Source organism: Pyxicephalus adspersus, chromosome 1 (assembly GCF_032062135.1).
Source record: "Pyxicephalus adspersus chromosome 1, UCB_Pads_2.0, whole genome shotgun sequence".
Taxonomy (NCBI): Eukaryota; Metazoa; Chordata; class Amphibia; order Anura; family Pyxicephalidae; genus Pyxicephalus; species Pyxicephalus adspersus.
In genome coordinates, this window is record NC_092858.1 from 127,387,877 (window position 1) to 127,406,694 (window position 18,818).

Here is an 18,818-nt window from a genome sequence, read left to right on the forward strand (position 1 = left end):
TTCGTATGGGATAAAAAGCAATTAGCAAAGCCTTTAATAGGAACAGACAGACCCAGACCAACCCAGAGGCCAAAACAACTTTTAGCTTGGACACTATGTGGGCGCTTCATGGCCCAGCTGTCTCCTGCAGTGTGCAGGTAATTTAGTCCTGCAGATTACACTGGTAAAATGCATGTAATAAGTAGAGCCCCACTGACAGTGTGGCACCTGGCTGCTTTGCTGTATGAGCCACCATATGGAGCTCAACAGGACACAATGCATCTAACATACCTGGCAGTGTGTCATATACTGAAGATTCTGCAGTTGTGGCATTTTCACTATACCATAACAGTAAAGCATTCCTAGGCATTATAACTCCTCTGCAAAAACTTTTTGTTTATCCACAAAAGTTTATCCATTACCAAAACCTATGTTTAGTTCATGTCCTCTGGGTTGACTTTTGAGATTCAATGTAAGACCCTGGTCAGCACCAGTATTCACCAAACACCAGTCCCCCAAACTAACGCCACAGTCTTCACCTGGAGATGGGCTGGCACAGGACCAGGAGCCCACAGATTAAGCAGTACAAGAACTACCAGGCAAATCTGGAGCACAAGGTCAAAGTCATACATGAGCGATTAGTCCACCAAAGTGGTACAGAGGGATTAGGCACAAGCAGAGTCGGGTTCACATACTGAGGTTGGTCCAGGTTGCGTATAAACAATGGGTCAGGGAACAGGCAACAGTCAGCAACAGAAAATCACACAAGAAACTCTCCAGCATAGATTAGACCAGCTAAACGGCACAACAGGCACTGGATTCTGAGAGAATAAAGGCTATAAGTACCCAGCAGCCAATGGCAGCATAGGACTGATGAGGAACCATTCTGCTAATCAGCTGCAGCACAGCTCCAAATCCCCTTAAGCAGTGTAGTCTCGGTGCAGGGGATGCCAAAAGAGAAAACACAGCTAAACGTAAACAAGGATATTGCAAGCCGCAGAGCACTAAGTCCTAGAACCTCTCTGCTGCTGCAAGCCGCAGAGAACTAATTCCTAGAACTCACCCAGCACGCTCTACTGCAGTGAGACACCACCTGGGATTGTCGGCCAGAAGAGCGTCTCCTAACACTGAAATCATAATTTTTAATGTCACAGTAAAAATTTTACATTCAAATTATGAACATAATATTGTCAACAAAATTGTTGGGGATTTCTGGAGGACCTATTTCTGCAAGAAAAACATGTAAAAAAGAGAAGGAAGCTGAAGGGGGACCTATAGCAGCATTTCCAGATAAGATTAGGGAACAACACACACACATTCAAAATATCACCCATTAGCATCCCAATGCTCGCGGATACAATGGGTTTTTGTCTTAAGTCAGAAACATTTTTGCGACACTATCACACAATTAGGGATGAGCGAGAATGCCTTTGACAAAATTTTCTCAAACTTCTGACGGGTTAACGAAATTTCGGCGAACCAATTTTGCGGACCCATCGGAAGATGTAGGAAATCATTACAGGAGAAGTAGTGTAACTGCAATGCAGTGGGAATTTTTCTGTGCGCAATCCCCGGGCACTAGAAGTTAAATGAGGGCTTGCCCTCATTTAACCTCCAGTGCCCGGGGATCGCGCACACAAGAGGATTCTTGCGGCTGCCCTTCTGTTAGTGTGAGTCCTGCGGCTGTGCTCATCAATAAATGCAGCGGTGGGAATCATCACAGGATGATTCCCATGGCTGCATTCATTCATGATGAGCACAGCCGCTTGACTCTGTGTTCTTGGATAGAGAATCTCTATCCAAGAACACATAGCTCTGCTCCCCGGATTGCTCTTGCAGGTCTCCAAAAATTTAATCTCGACGGCCAAATTTACGCAGACTGTTCTCGCTTACATGTTCGGTAAGCGAGAATGGCCTTTTTTGCCGCAAGATCAAATTTTAAAATTTCGCTCGCTCATCCCGACACACAATACTATTACACAATATATTGTATGGCAATGGATTGGGGAGACAGTTGTAACTTCAAAAAATATGATGTAAATAAAAAGAACATTCATAACATGGCTGTAGAATGTATTAAAATGTAGTGTAATTTGTATTTTTTGTTATTCTTATAATAAGGTAAAATATGTATTTTTATTTGTGTTGACACAATGAAAGTCAACAATCTGGAAATTGATTACACTAGTTGATATTTCTTTTATACATGCCAATTTCAGGAAAGAAAATTTGTTGGTGGAGCTAACCAGATTAGTGAAAAGATGGCAGAGCATTTACAAGGTCGGGTAAAATTACAAAGGCCTGTAGTGCGCATTGACCAGACTGCTGAAAATATTGTAGTGGAAACATTAAATCATGAAGTTTATGAGGTAAGCATTTTAGCAGGAGGAAATTAAATGTTCAGAATAAAATTTTTTTTTTTTTCAAACACTGCACAATAAAAAATGTAAACCACACAGAAATGCAGGTAATATCTTTAAGGATGTGTGTCAATAAACTTTTGTTTTCATCAAGCAGGTTTTAGTATACCCATACTAGTCCATGAGCATGCAAAAATTCATAGACAAAAAAAAAATACCTGGTACTTGCAAGTATAGAGGAATATGAGGTTCACTACATTTGACAGTACTTGTGCTTGGTGTTTGTCCCAACACCATTACATGGAGGAAAGGTTGTCCTTTGCCCTATGTTAGGGAAGTCTTTCTCCATTCCTGTTGGCGTAAAGTGGAAGTAAAAATAAAAAAAAAATTAATTTACCTTTAATCCCACAGATTAATTGATCCATCCAGAGGTTTTTTCGATTGGACCAGCAGGGTGCCAGCATCTTCTTCTGTTCTCTTCCTGGTTCTTTTTCATATGTCACTTGATCTAGATGGGGGGTGGGAGAGGGAATGTGCCAATCTCACTGCACATTCATTTTTTTCTAGAGAGCCTCCCCGGGATACATACGTCACGCATGCTGTGAGGCTCTGTGCACCCATTTGCCATGCCAATCAAGACAGAAAGGGGCAGTGATGCCCCTTTTATTATTTTTTTTGGGCGTTGCACGTAAATAATTTTTACTTTATATAAAAGGGTTGACTACCCTTTTATTTAAAGTAAAAATTTTGAGTTTAGGTCCGGTTTAACCTAGCAACAAAGGACTGTTTTTTTCCATGCATAGACAAAGCACAACTAAACTTTTTAGAAATCTTTTTACTATTTATTGTCCTTATTTCATACTCTTTTATCTGTTTGGACTTTATGCCACCTATAAAACACCATGTCAATTTTGCATATAATTTGTTTCTTTTTTTTTAGGCCAAATATGTTATTAGTGCCATTCCACCAACTCTCTGTTTGAAAATTCATTTTAATCCTGAATTACCACCACTAAGAAATCAGCTCATCAGTCGTGTTCCTATGGGTTCAGTAATAAAATGTATGGTTTATTACAAGGAAGCCTTCTGGAGAAAGAAAGGTATTTCTTCTGACAATGAAAATATTTGACAAAAGCAAATATTAACCAATTCCCTTGTACAGTTTTTACCTAAAACAAATTACACTATACATTTAATCTTTTCAGTGGGTTATCATTTACTTGTGTGCTTTATTATTTTGGAACAATTTACAGAGTTTCATATCAGGTAAATTATATTATGCTGTATGTTCTGTGTTGGTAATATTGATTGCTTGAGCCCTTAATTTGATTCTTAAGTTTTGTAATATTGACTCATTTAAACAGAAAGACATTGTTATAGCTTGCTGTAGGCACTGCAGCAGCATTAGTGCTAATTTATTGACTATAATGTAATGCTGGTGTTCGGGCTTGGGTCTTTGTCAAAATCAACCCAAACGTTTACCAATCAGGCTGAAATGATATAGGACAAAGCCATATGCTGTAACTGTCATATCAGGTCAGCCAATTTTACCAGCAGACTGTAGCAGCTGCCATAGTCAGCTAGCCAGATTCTCTCAGAAGGGTGAGAGAAAAAAAACAGGCCCTTCAATAGTCATGAGACCTTTCTGGATGGGACATAGGGACCATAAAAGGTCCTACTGAATCTTGCATTCCTACAAAAGGAATAGGTAAAGAGTGTGTAGCCCCCCTCCCTGGCAAAAATCAGACCCTTTTTGCAAGGGTCATTTGCAAGATAGGCATGTTAAGGTCTTTAAAGATATAAGGGAAAGCAGAAGGAAAGATTATAAAGAGATGTCATCTATTCATTTATTGGAAAAATGGATAGAATGGAGAAGTAAATGTACATAGTATTGTAAAAGCAGTCATTAAACTTAGTACATGTATTGATAACATTTATAACTATTTGGTTTATATGTTTAAAATACTATTTATTAAATTAGGCTGGATTAGTTTGCACTGATCATAAATTAATTTTTTATGATTATCTTTTTCTCCTAAGACTTTTGTGGAAGTATGATCATTGAAGATGAAGAAGCACCAATTGGACTGACACTTGATGACACCAAACCAGATGGCTCGGTACCTGCTATAATGGGGTATATATTGTGTTATTGTTTTTTTTTTGTAGAAGCTATGTATTGTGACAAAGTGTCACTAAAAGGGGCAGGAAAGTGCAATAAAGGCTCCAGGGAAATGAAAGTGAGGATGTTTGGATAGGTTTTCTAGAAAGAAACTTGGTTCTTTAGGGCCCTGGAGCCGGCCAATACAGTGAAAAGGTTGGGTTTCTTGGCCCAACCCAATTCTGACTCGGTAAATGTGCACCTGCCCTCAGATGCAAAAGAGAGAGGAGGATCAGCCACTGTGTTGCAGGCTGGAGTGTGCTTAGAAGGCAGCCAGAAGGTTCCAGACAGAGAAGGCAGCCTGAGGGTTCCAGGCTGAGAAGGCAGCCAGAGGGTTCCAGGCTGAGAAAGCAGCTAGAGGGTTCCAGGTTATGAAGGCAGTCAGAGGGTTCCAGGCTGAAAGGCAGCCAGAAGGTTCCAGGCTGAGAAGGCAGCCACAGGGTTCCAGGCAGGAAAAGGGAGCCAGAGTGGGTTCCAGGCCACATGAGAGGGGACAGAGAGCCAGGAATGTCAGCGGGCAAACCAGACTTGAACTGTGAGTGAAACAGGGTTGATTTGGAGTGTGTTAGTAAGAGAGGGCACCAAAGTGAGGTAGCCAGATGCCCAGCCAGGCTACTGTTTATAGTTGTGTTGTGAAGTGCTGGAGAGTTTGCTGTAACACTTGCCTACACAAATAAAAACTGCTGTTATTTTGCACTTTTTGAGTCTGCTGCCTCTGATCTGCCCTGTACACACCCGTTACCATGAGCAACCCCCAGTAATATACCACAGTATAATAAAGTGGACTAAACATAGCAACGGTTTGATTTCCAACAATATTAAACATTTGGAAACCATAGTAATGTTGTTTTACAAAAGGGTTGTGCCTTGAAGCTTTGTGGTTTAGTAGTAGCTAAATTCTACTAGGTCACAAAACTTATTTGTTCAGACAAACTTGTAAGCACCCTAGATTTCCTACATTTTGCCCTGGCAAACTACTGTATTACAGGAAGTATAATATTTGATTTTGCTGTAGAAGTAGGTTTTTTGGACCCCATGGTCATGATGTTTAGCCAGATCTCAAAAAAGCCAGATCAGACCTAAGAATCTGTAAAAGACTGACTTAAAAGCACATGCATCTAGAAGGGTCAGTGGGGCTTGCCATAAAGCACTTTACCGAAACATGAACTATAGGATGACCAAATATTGTCTAAATACAAGAGGCCTTCTGCTTCAGCTGTGTTATGCTTTGTGAATTCCTTCCAGATTTAGGCTGCAGTACAGCTTGGAAATTTACCTTTGTGCATGAGCTTCCTATAATAAAGAACATTGACTGCTGCTCTTTCTCCTTGTTCATGGTGACTGGTTTCATGGCCCGCATTCAAGTAGACTTATAAAATTTAAATAAACATTTTGGACCTGGAGTTAATTTTCTTCTTGTAAATAGTATAATGTGCATAGTCTGGGCACAAGTATTTTCCTACTATTTTATAATTTAGTTTACCAGGAATAGGTTGAAGAGTTGTAAGGGGAGATTTAGGCTTGTTAGGTTATATTTCCACTTTAATATTGTACATTGGAGAGTGGACAATCTTAGTTTCCTAAACTCTCATGAGAGAATGGGTAGAAAATTAACGGAGCATAGAATAATTACCTTATTTAATCATGGTAATGGTAATGGCTATAATGGGAAGCTATGTGGGACAACCAGACAGATGTTCATATTCCTGGGGCTCTGAAGGCACATAAAATTTCAGTGTTTAATACTGGATTCTATCCAACACTGAATTTAGATGTTGGGTGGAATTAATATTTAATGTTAAGTCATTCATGTTGCTATGAATGTACCATAACAATTTTCAAAATATGTTAAAATTGCCTTGATCTAGCTACATTACCAATAAACGAATTTGTTCTTATCATTACATGTTCATTAGCATCCTATATGCCATTTTACTGGGCTTTTTTATTATATAACGATTAACAAATAAATGCTTACATCCTGAATTTATGTAGCATGTTAATGCAATGCCAGACCTACTCAAACTATGCTCAGTTGGTAAAAATCATTATGGACAGACCTTGTACGCTTGTTGTTGGATTTTCCATTAACTTCTTTAACCAAATGGGCAGTTATTGAGTGCAGGAAATGTTTCCTGCAAACACACGGGAACCTAAATTAACCAATTTGGACTGCTAACCTACCAATGTATGGATATTCTTACTTACAAAACTGTCATTTAACAAGGCACTTTTGTATGTAAATAATGAGAAGATTCTGTGGGAGCTAGCTTTGGTGCCTCTTTTCGGCCACTGTGGCTTATCATTGCCTTGTCACTAATGATAAACAAATCTGTGGAGTTTATTTTCACTAAAATGTTCACAAAAATACTATAAATTAAAATAATAAAAATATACTCTCCAAGGCATGAGAAGATACACTTTCATCAGTGAAACTCAGTGATCCAGCAAACCTAGAATGTATCTTGTCCAGGACTGAAAACATTTGCAAATAGCAAATGACTTAGGAAATCCATCCTAGGTTTGCTGATTACCCAGGTTCACCGATGAAAGTGTATCCTCTCCAGCCTTGGATAACCTTAATAAATCAGGCCCATTGCAATGATTTAACACAAATCATTTAAATAGCATTCTTGAAATGCCTTAAAGCTGCACATGTTGTTGTAGTTATTTATTTATGATTTATATGTGTTGATTTTTTATTTTGTTTATTAAGAAAAATTTAAAAAATAACTTTAGTCTCCCCTGTTCTTGAAACCAGATCAGCCCAAAGCAAGGCATAAAACCTATCTGGTCTGGATAAGAGAAGGGGAACAGAAGGTAGCATTTTCTGTCCACTACAGGCCCTATACTCCCTTAATGGTGGATGGGGCCATGTTTAGGGTCTGAGTCTCATTTCCACAGCCTCCAAAATGGTTGTAGAGGTCCATAGGGGAGTATTGGAGTTTGGAAGCCATCTTTAATAAGGCTAATTTATTAAGGAGATAGTTAAATCACTGACTTCTGCTGCTAAACTTACTCCCCAATCAGTGCAAAACAGAACTGGTTAGTTTCTTTGCATTTGTAGAATACGTTGCTAGAACTGACAGATCTTTTCTCTTCACTTCACACATAAATCAGTGCCTAATAGTGTTGTGGTTTGTAAAATTAAAAAAAAAAAAAAATATTATTATTTGTTTATTTGTTACTAGATTTATTCTTGCACGCAAATCAAGGAAATTGGCAAATCTATCAAAGGATGAAAGGTAATTATTGCTTTTATGTAGCAAATAGCAATTACAGAAATATACTGTCATTTTATTTAGATGGTTTTGAATTTTACATACAAATGTTAAAAAGAAAAAACAACCCCCTTTCCAACCCCCCTCTCATAACAATGTCATCTGGCATCAGCATTGTACTAGTAAAGTCATGGTAGCAGTCCAATTAGACGTTTTGTGAAACACCTAACATGGTGGGCTGACACTAATTTAGAAGACCCCAAGCAAGAGATCCTATTGTTCACATGCCAAAGAAGTTAGGAGTTTACTGTACTTTTAGCATATGTAATGAGCTAACATAGGGAAAATCTGCATGTTTTGTTCTCTTAATGTTTCCACATTTATCAATTCCAGCCATGTAAAATGGGTAACCCATGGCAATTAGATGTCATTGTTTGTTGTTTGTAATAAAATAACATGTTACAAATTCAGTAGTACGGGTACATTTATATGACTATAAGTGGATTTGTACCTTGTCATACTGTATATATATTGTGCCTCTACCAATTTTTTAATAATAGTATGTTAACACTAGTTTATTATAATGGTACTATTGTAATAGTAACTCACAGTAATCGAGAATTTATCCAGAATTTACCATCCCCATGGGTTTTTGTATAAACTACATGCAATTTCAGATGCCTCTGAGTTTTTAAAGTTATCTAGTGTAGTATGCTATGTATTGAATTTGATAGACAAGAAATGGAATTTAGGCCAAAATAGAAGTGTTTATTTACCTAAAACATTTGAATACATTATATACAGCAAGCATCTGTTGAATTCTGTTGCTAACAAAATACATCAAATCTCTCTGTAGAAAGAGAAAAATCTGTGAGCTGTATGCGAGAGTTCTGGATTCAGAAGAAGCTCTACATGTAAGTTATTATTCTTCATTTAAATAATTATATATTCATAAATATGTTTACTTTTATAAAACAGTGGCTCTCTACAGTCCTTTACCAGTCTGCCTCTTACCATTTTAACTGCTAAAGGATTTAAAAAAAGTTGTTTCTCCTAAAAATCTGAAATGTGACTAAATATTTAAAGAATGTATATAGGGGTAGGAGTAGCAATCCTTCCTGATATGTAATAATTTTTGCCACTCCAATTATGTAACATGTAATCATAAAGAAAGCAGAGATAAATCTGTTTTTTTTGGCAATAAATACTTATATTGTAGTGAATTTTAGTGAAAATAACGAGTGGTCTTTCCCAACATAAATTCATGGGGTGAACAGACAAATTAGCTATACTTATAGGATGCTTGACTATATTTTTAATAAGGGTCAAAGTTAAACGTTTCTTGTCTCGACACTTTTCGCTGTGCGGCTTCTTCAGGGGATCAATTGAGAACGTTAACACTTTTTGACCAAAAAGAGATTACATTTTATTATGAACAGATGTCCTTATTAAGAGAGAATATAGGATAGAATCCACAATATTCAAAAAGAATTATGGTGTCAAATCTGCTACTAAGACTTACTGATGTGGAGATGGGAGCAAACAAACATTTTATTATAGAAGATAGGGATTTATATGGAGGATAGCTGCCTTCTTCACATCAGTAAGTCTTAGTAGCAGATTCCACAACATACATGAATATCGTGGATCCCATCCTAAATTTGATCCCCCAAAGAAGCCACATGGTGAAACACATCGGGCCAAGAGACATTTACCTTTGAGCCTCATTCTCTTCATAGTCAGGGATCCAGTATGTATAGCTAATTGGTCTGTTTACCCCATATATTTAAAGAGCAATAACCCCAGAATGTATTCTTTATACGTTTATTACACATACTTTTTTTTTCTGCAGTCCTTTGTCATCACTTGATATCACAGGTTCTCTTCTGTACTAATAATAATAATTATCATTAATATTATTAATAAATAGGATTTATATAGCACCAACATATTACGGAGCGCTGTACATTACATTGCAAATGACAGACAGGTACAGACAGTGACACAGGAGGAGGAGAGGACCCTGCCCAGAAGAGCTTACAATCTAGGAGGTTGGGGAAGTCTCACACAATAGGAGGGGAGATAGGGAGTGGTAGGAAGTAGTGAGGGTTCTAAATCCTACGCACACCTGAACTCTTAAAAGATGTAACTCATGCAGTGCCATGATTACTATTCCCTACAACATTCTTCTTGGGCAGATTGATTAAGCATCTTGATAAATCCTTGACACCCAGGGCTTACAGTAAAGACGTTTACTGATGCTAGGTGACATGTAAAATATCAAGACTAGGGTATGAGTACCCCCTCTCCTCTGTGGTTATCTGAGCAACTCTACCAATTTCCCAGGAAATCTCTGCAAGCTTTAGCGAATAAAAGTAAAGGAGTGTTTGAGATCATTCTTATCTTTGAATGGTTGATTTTTTAGCACAATCTAGGTGTTTGTATTTGTTGTTTGCTAACTGTAAAATTTTTATATACCCTGTGAATATTTCACCAGCCTTTGCATTATGAAGAAAAAAACTGGTGTGAGGAGCAGTATTCAGGGGGTTGTTACACAGCTTACTTTCCACCAGGAATCCTGACCCAGTATGGACGGTACGATATACTATTATATAGGATTATTCAAATATTACAAAGAATATAAAAACAAATTATTGTTCCTTATGTATGCTTATTTCAGTGCTTCCAATGGTCATACACCTGTACAAGAAGTAAAAAACAGAACTGTGTATAGTTAGCCCGTCTCTTAACAAATGTGTTTTAGACGGAAGTATAGATTCAGCACAGCTCCCACTTACTCCTGGTAAGGGTCCTAAATTTAGAAACTGAGATAAATATGTGTCAAGGTTATATATAAAAATTTAAACAGTTCTGCTATTAGAAACACAAACTTTTATTACATTGGAGCACTTTATTAAATTTTTTTTTTGTGATTGTTTTACTTAATTCTTTAGCATATATAACAGCTGCTTCAAGGTTGTGCTTTTGTTTTGACGATGTTCACCCTTGACCCTTGAGCATTTTGAATAATGACAACCCATTTTATAGTGTACTACGGCAACCCTTTGGTCACATCTACTTTGCTGGCACAGAGACTGCTACAGAATGGAGTGGATATCTTGAGGGTGCAATACAAGCTGGAGAGAGAGCTGTCAGAGAGGCAAGTAATATCATAATATAAAAGTATTTTTAAGCCAATGTTGTTAGTTTAGAAAATGTGATTTTTTATAGTTACTTTGGCAGTATAAATTTGCATTTGGTAAATAAATGTCAACCTATACTTTATATATACAGTGATACCTCGGCTAACAAAGATCATTTGTTGCGGAATCACATTTGTTAGCCAAAATCTTTGTTAACCAAAATGTGATTTCCCATGGGTTTCTATAGAAAATCATTTAATTAATTCTGGGTGCTGCCCACAATTTAAAGATAAATATTAGGACAATTAGGACAGATGTTTGTCTCAACTTATTATTAGGCAGGATGGTGTGAGTTACTGTAAACATCCTCACTGTGAGTTAATAACAAACAAAGCAAAAGAAAAAAAAAAAGAAAACCATGAAGTCTAGCTATTCAATAACTTCTGGAGCAAACTGTGCTTTGATATTCATAAAGGAGCAACTGAGTTTGTCTTGGTCATTAAAGGGTTACAAAAGGCTGCAGAAGAGCTCAGTCCTTAACCTCAGCTGTGTTTAGCAAAAGAATTTTTCTGCAAGTCATGCAAACCGCCCCCCTCCTCCCTATCAAGCCTCTGTCCTGCACACAAGCAGCAAGGAAGTCCTCTTCATATGTAAAGAATATTTGGTATAAATCACACCTACCTCTCAAATTCCGAGCCACACACAGTGTGCATTGTATTGACACTGGTATGAGAAGAGTTTTTCTCTGTTCTACTCTGGAAGCCCCTCCTGCTTTTTTTTACATTTGTTAGCTGAGTCCACATTTGTTAGCTCAGTCCCAAAAATAGTGCAAAAAAAAATCATTAGCTGAAAAATTCAAAAACAGGGCCACTAGTTAGCTGAGGTATCACTGTATATATATATATATATATATATCTGTAAAAATACAGATTTTCCTATAAATAAATATGTGAAAAAATCACTACAGCAGATGTAAAACAATGCTTTTATTAGATTTGTTGTATGTCGTTTTAAAAGCTTTTTTTGCTGTCATATTTCAGATCCTATATAATTTGGGCAAAATTCCAGAACGTGATATATGGATGCCAGAACCACAGTCTTTGGTAAGAACAATAAATGTTTTCTGTGTTATTTATTTTAGTTCAGTACAGTGGGTTGTATATTGCTGTGCCACTAAGGTCACTAAAAGTCAGTGAGTAACTAAAGTCACTAAAATACTTTTAATAGTTTAAAGATGCATTGCTCTGGTATTTACAATGTAGGGTTTCATTTAATCATTACAAATTGGGGAGAGCTGGCAGGTCTTTTAAACAAGATCAAAAATGTTATGCATATCTCACTCTGTTATGGGTGCCAGCATCTTTACTCAGCCCTCTTTCAGGTATTTGGATCTTCAGCCATCTTGAATGGCCAAACTGGAGTGATGCATCTCTAATGCATGTGCACAGGAATTAATTCCTGGCATCCAGCGCAATGCCAGGATTCTTAGCATCATACAGGGGGCTGTGCATATGCAGATCAGTGTACATTAGGATAAGGAATGCAAACAGACAGGTTAGTTTCTTGTCTCTTAAGCAATAATTCTCCAGGAAGATAAAAAATCACCAATATATGCATGTATGCCACTTGTAATCAACTGCATATTTGAAGTTTGAAAAGGGAGAAACAGCAGAAGGTATCAGCTGAACTGCAAATATTATTTACTAACAATTACCATGCTGACAAGAGGAGAGATGAGAGATACAAAGAGATGAAGTTGTTGCTGCTTATCCTTCACTATCCAGTCTTTGTCCGTTTCCAGTTTTTTCCGTTGTTACAATTTTCCATTGTACAGTACAAATATTATTAAATAAAAAAATTGTATAATAGTATATTTTGTGATTTATTTTAGGATATCCCGGCCCTTCCAATAACAACTACTTTTTGGGAAAGGAATCTACCATCAGTGCCAGGCTTACTAAAGCTTCTTGGATTTACATCTTTGCTCTCATCAACAGCTGCATTAGGTCTTATGTTTTATAGAAAGGGCCTTCTTATTAGGAATTAACATTGTTTAACTATCCATATTTCATTATACACTCACCTTCAACTTTGTGAAATATTTCCTCATTAAGATGGTATTGTGTGAATGTAAAGTGTTATTTTATATTTAAAACACCCCTGGTGTTATATGACTGTGATGTTTAAGTTTTAAAAATATAATATATATAATTTACTAAACAGAATATTTATTGTAGTCGGCTATTGGGTATTTTATAATAGATTTTTTTGTTTCTTATTTTTAATACAGTTTTTATAAGTTGAACTTGGTGAAAGAGTTTAGTGAATTCTTAAAAACTACCTTAGCTACCTTATTATATTAGAAAAAATAAGTGAATTACTAAATAGTTAACTTTCAATTACAAAGTATATATTACCTCAGGATACATAAACGATCATTATACCTCTTAATGTGTTATCTAGATAATGTATAGGTTGTACTTTAAAAAGGTGGCAGGTTTGCTTTAAAGTTTTAAAATGGGAAATCCTACATGTAACAAGAGATAGTGCTGCCATATTTATTTGGCTTGACTTGTGTAACTTGGGAGTTAAGCCCTGACCCTTAAAAAAAAGCTCTACCTATTTGTCAAGTCACTGGACAAAATAATTTTTTTAGATAGTGAGAGAGAGGTGGCTGGACATAAACATGAGAGGCTGGGTTCTAGTTGATAGAGTGGGCTTGATTTATCAAAGCTTCCAAGACTGGAGAAGATAGAATATCATGGGGGAACTTGGGTGATCCAGTAAACCTGGAATGGATTTAGTGCAGGATTGAAAACATTTGCAGAAAAGCAGCAAAATATTTTAAAGAATTCATGCCACAAATACTTAGGTTCACCAATGATACTCAATTTTCTCTTGGAGTCTTGGAGAGCTTTATTAAATAAGCCCCAGTGTGTCTGGGACCCCATTTGGGTTTTCAGATCAAAAAAATGTAAATTAAAATAAAATATACAGCTATTGGTGGTATTTACTCATTGGTAGGACTTTCAGTTTAGGCATTTAAAAAAAGGATGGTTAGGTTTGTCACAGTCACAGTAACAATTGGATATGCAGTGAGACAGGCAAGGTGCTAACAGCTTCCATTTACCCCATCTTTTCGTTCTATTGGTTGTGTAAGATGTGTGAATATGATTGTCTAGACAAACAGGTACCAGGGTTATGCCTAGTGCACTAAATAGCAAGTCTTTGTGAGGACCCTTGTGGAAAGAATGTGGGACTCAAATACATACGCAGGAAGTAGCATTGTCGAGAGCAAAAATTTAATACATTTCTAAGCAAAAATATTTACATACATAGAATTCAGTTGGGCTTTTAAGAAAACCTTTATTCATTTGAGCAGTCTTAAAAATCCTGCTTGTCCCACATTATGGGCAACTCATGTTGGCCTACACTGTTGTTAATTTATTATGAATTTTGATTGAACCAACTTTTCTGTATATCACAAAATTATCCACCCTCGAAAAAAAAGAATCTGGGAAGTATGTTTTTTCCTTCTTTATGAATATTAAAAAGTAGGAACGAAGCGTTAATCGCATAGCTAAAAAACGTAGACATTTTAGGGTTTTCGTATCTAGTTTTTTTAAAAAAAGTGCATGTGTGAAGAACACAGACACTGGTTATTATCAATTTAAAATATAAATGCAGGACTTATATGTATGATCTAATATATATGTATGAACTAAAATCTAACTTCACTTTTTCAAAGAAAAAAATATCACAGTAGTAGGTGATCAGCATACATTGCATAGTTTTTACCAAACTTGTGTTGAATAAATAGCTTGTTGTTTTACCAAGTCCTTTGCAAACTGATTCTTGAATAGGGAGGTCTTGTTGATTATAACTGCATAACGAAATAACAGTAAAACTACATTCCTTTAAAAATAGTCAGGTAACTGAAATTATTTTGTAAGCATGACTAAAATGCAACTTTCATTTTATTTTTTAGTACATTCTTGCAGGAACATCAGCAAACCAATCACATAAATTATACTTCCAGGGCCTTTCTATACACCAACTGGATACAGAATATCTCTAGGTTGTTATATTACTTTTAATGTTGTGGCATTTTTTTTTTAGAAAATACAGTGGCTGTAGAGTAAAATGGAAAGCTCATAAATACAATGGAAATAGAAAATTCTATTTTCTGCAATTAATACATGTATATGAATATTTGTTTAGTTATAAAGTTATAGGTAAATGACAATTTAAGCTGGTAAATGTAGGTTTACAAAATTTGTATGTGAGCTTATAAAATATGTATGTGGGAGTCTAAATAGTTATTAGTAGAGACAATTTGATTAGTGGATAAAATTTAAATCATCATAATAATGTCGGCTACATTTGTCACATAATTTTGATTTGTTGAACCTAATAAACTGATCTAATTTAGGAACATTGTGTGACCTATTGGTGAATTTTGAAAAAAATCCTAAATGGCCAATGTTAATGTCTAGATATGGGCTGATATCAGATTGTACAAAAAAGGGATTGTAAATGTAATCTATGTTTGTTCAAGTATTAGAAAATGCAACTGACATATACTGGGCAACTGTTGCTGCTAAGCACTGACTAGGTGTCGCAAAATCTATATTAGAAGAACAATACATACAAAATTATAACATAGAGACAACATAGAGAGAACAATATATTTTTTACCTGAGTGATATGAACTGTTGTGTAGATAAAGCATTCAAAATAACAGGAAAACCTGAAGACAGCTGCCAGATATTTTTTTGTCACCTACAGTGTCCATCCTTAAGTGGACAGGCCAGTGATTCAGTTACTGCTACTCTAACCATGGCTAATGGCTTAGAAATGTGAAATTCAGAGTTACTGACTGGCTACCTTTGCATTAAGATCTAATTGTCTCTCCTTCTATCCAATTTTCTGGTTGCAGTGGGAAATACCTGGAATTTGGGCCTAAAAGGGGTGCACAAGCAAGTATCACAAAGCTATTTTTAGTTTTTTTATAACACCAGGCAGTGTGAATTTGGGTCACCTGAAAAGTTATGCCCATATAGTAGTCCTAAAGAGTAGTAGAATCCTAAAGAGAATCTGAGCAAATAAACTAAGCGTATAATAGCAAAAATGGTCACAATTATGTCACAAAATGTAAATGCTTGTGAAAATGTTTAGTAGATCCTGATATGCATGTAATATGTAAAGCTTTACTTTTCCTGTCAAAAGTCAAGATTAAGCCTACTCCGTTCATCTCACAAGCCTCCGAAAAGTGGCTTAGGAACAAAAGGAGTGTGGCCAGACTTGACTTTTACATATATATCTATGAAATATTTTGCCATGTATTGTTTTATAATATGCCTAATTTATATTGTCCAGATTTGGTTTTCATTTACTTTTATATGAACCTGTGCCCAGAATATGCACTATAAGGTTTTTAAATATTCTGGGCAAGCAGTAAAATCACTTTAAAACTTTTACAACTGAAATTTTGATTTTGCGTCTGTGCATTGATAAGAAACCAAAGTTACAACAGAATCACTGAAAGCTTATTTACTATTACTTTTAATTGCAGCAGAATCTTAGCAGCCTGTCAGTGTCCTAATAAAAACACAGATGTTTCTATACTGTTAGAAACTTACCCTTATGGACCTTAAACCTTTGTTATTTTAGAAATATATTACTTACCAAAACAAGCAACAAGCTTTTTTTCTCCTTGTTGATAACTGTTATTGTTGGATATCTTTACTTTTACATACAGTAACACTGTTTCCTTCATTGAGAAGCTGCAGCCTCTAGGGAAATACTGGGATTTCAGTATGAAAGTGAGGGCACTTTAGGTCAACAACGGAAACAAAATAACTTATAAGTATAGTGATCCTTTAATCTTTTTTTCAGAATTCATTCAACAGCCACAAGCTGTTTAATTGATTGCTGTTGTAGCATCATTGGAATACATAAGCCGTCAGCCTTTAAGTTTAGGAAAAATTTGTCCTTAAACTAACATTATCTTAATGCCTTAAAGTTACATGATCTACCATAAAAAGAACTTGAAATGTTTTCAAAATGTTTTCTTTCCTAATGTTGAATAGATTATGGAAGGAATAGTGTACTTTCACTAGGGATATTCACTCTCTCTATAAATCTGTATCCTAAAGGAGTAGGATACAAAAAAAAGCTATTAATGGTAACCAGTCACTTACTCATGGTATTGGAAAGCTATAGAAATATACTAAATACCAGAGATTTTCCATAAATTATGAATATATCTAAGAGATAAACATGTTTAAAATTGTACTGCACATAATCGGATACTGCTTGATTTAGGGAATGTCCGTTACAAGAATGAATGATATTAAAAAAAAAGTAATTTCCTTGACACACATTTGGTTATTCCTTTGCTTCATAAAATGTCAGGTATGCCCTTTCATCTAGACTGTATCTGGCACATCTTCTGTAAACAACATACACCTTTTATAGCTTTGTAGTTTGTTGTAGCCTTTAAAATACAATATAAAAAGAAACAAATGCACCATAACAATGAATCATTTGTTTTCAAGGAAAGTACAACATGACCTTCATTTTTTTATAGTGCAAAATGCATTCTGTAATTCAAGTGCAACCAGTAAGATGAGCTAAAATGTATGTAAACATAAACATAAGTTATTTTTCCTAATTAATAGCTTGGACATCCTTGGTTTGTTGAAGTCAGCAGAGCTTTACCCTATTCACCAGGCTAGGTGATTTAGTCCTTGCAGAGAGATCATCCATGTTGCTAAAAGCCTAAAATCCTTCAGTAAATCCAAGTGTGTTCCTGGCAGAGAAATGCATATGTGATATGTAAATGATGGGCTAACTCTCTGGAAATAGCTATATGGATTACATATTATATTCCATTATATTAAATCACCAAATATTTATATGAGCCATTACCTACTTAAGAAATAATACATTTCATACAGGTCAGGTAAAGAGGACCGTAGATTATTTAAAGTGACTTCATTTGATGCAGAAACACATTTGGAGTTAAAACTGTATGTTTGTCCAAATAAATTAGCCTATGTGTTTGATTACTACTTGACTGAATATAGTATTACAGTAGTTTGTGCCTTAAATAGATTGTGTGTTGAAGTGCCTCTGTGGCAGTGTTATACCATGAATTGTCAATAAAGCAGCTGTTGGAATAGCTTGTGTATGAATCTGAAACATGAACAAATTTTAATTTCTAAATAAAAAGTGACAATTCATCATCAACTGTGTGCTTTTATGTATAGTCCATGTACAACAATGTGTAAATATTGAAGTTATTATGATTATTATTCTTAATGTATATGTATATATCCTAATCTGAATGTTTAAGCAGTAATTCATGATACTGTCTCAAGAAATGTGTTTTAAAAAAATGAACTGGTAGAATAACAATGTAGTTTTACAACAAAAATAACAAGAACAAAGATCCATGTATTTGGTGGAATAAGTCAGAATGAATAGTATATGTTGGCATGTTCACTTTCCAGCTCTGGATTACCTTTGTCCACCAGGTTCATGCCATGTGAATAGTTTTTGGGATTTATGTCAATGCCATAACCTAATCTACCATGGACAACCTGTACAGTTACCCAATGAGTGGTAATATAAATATTTGCTTTTCTTGAAGAAGCATTTCTCCTCTAGATGAACATAAACTATTAAATTTTGCCAAACAGAGGCCTGAAATCCAAATGATCTTTCAGGGAATAAATCCGATACCAAGAGACATATTTCGAAGGTACTGTGGGACTCTAGTATTTTTGCATAACAAATTTTCTGAATATTCTTCATTCTTCTTCACGAATCATCTAATTATGTTCTTTGAAATAAAGAAACATGAAATTGATTTTCACATTATTGGATAATTAAAGTGGATTTTTACACAATGAGGTTGATTCACAAAAGGTGTTTGGAATAATTACTC

At 35.6% G+C, this 18,818-nt stretch overlaps 1 protein-coding gene across 1 annotated transcript in view; it reads left to right on the forward strand.

Annotated features, from left to right (window-relative positions):
- LOC140341270 (amine oxidase [flavin-containing]-like) overlaps positions 1-14,412 on the forward strand; it is a 41,861-nt gene extending 27,449 nt beyond the window's left edge. The window contains exons 7-15 of the mRNA XM_072426874.1: positions 2,199-2,348; positions 3,280-3,439; positions 4,380-4,476; positions 7,692-7,745; positions 8,578-8,635; positions 10,219-10,316; positions 10,770-10,881; positions 11,905-11,967; positions 12,756-14,412. Of these exons, the coding sequence (XP_072282975.1) occupies positions 2,199-2,348; positions 3,280-3,439; positions 4,380-4,476; positions 7,692-7,745; positions 8,578-8,635; positions 10,219-10,316; positions 10,770-10,881; positions 11,905-11,967; positions 12,756-12,911 (948 nt within the window). The 3' untranslated portion in view covers positions 12,912-14,412. The remainder of the gene's footprint in view (positions 1-2,198; positions 2,349-3,279; positions 3,440-4,379; positions 4,477-7,691; positions 7,746-8,577; positions 8,636-10,218; positions 10,317-10,769; positions 10,882-11,904; positions 11,968-12,755) is intronic.
- The last annotated feature ends 4,406 nt before the right edge of the window (positions 14,413-18,818 follow it).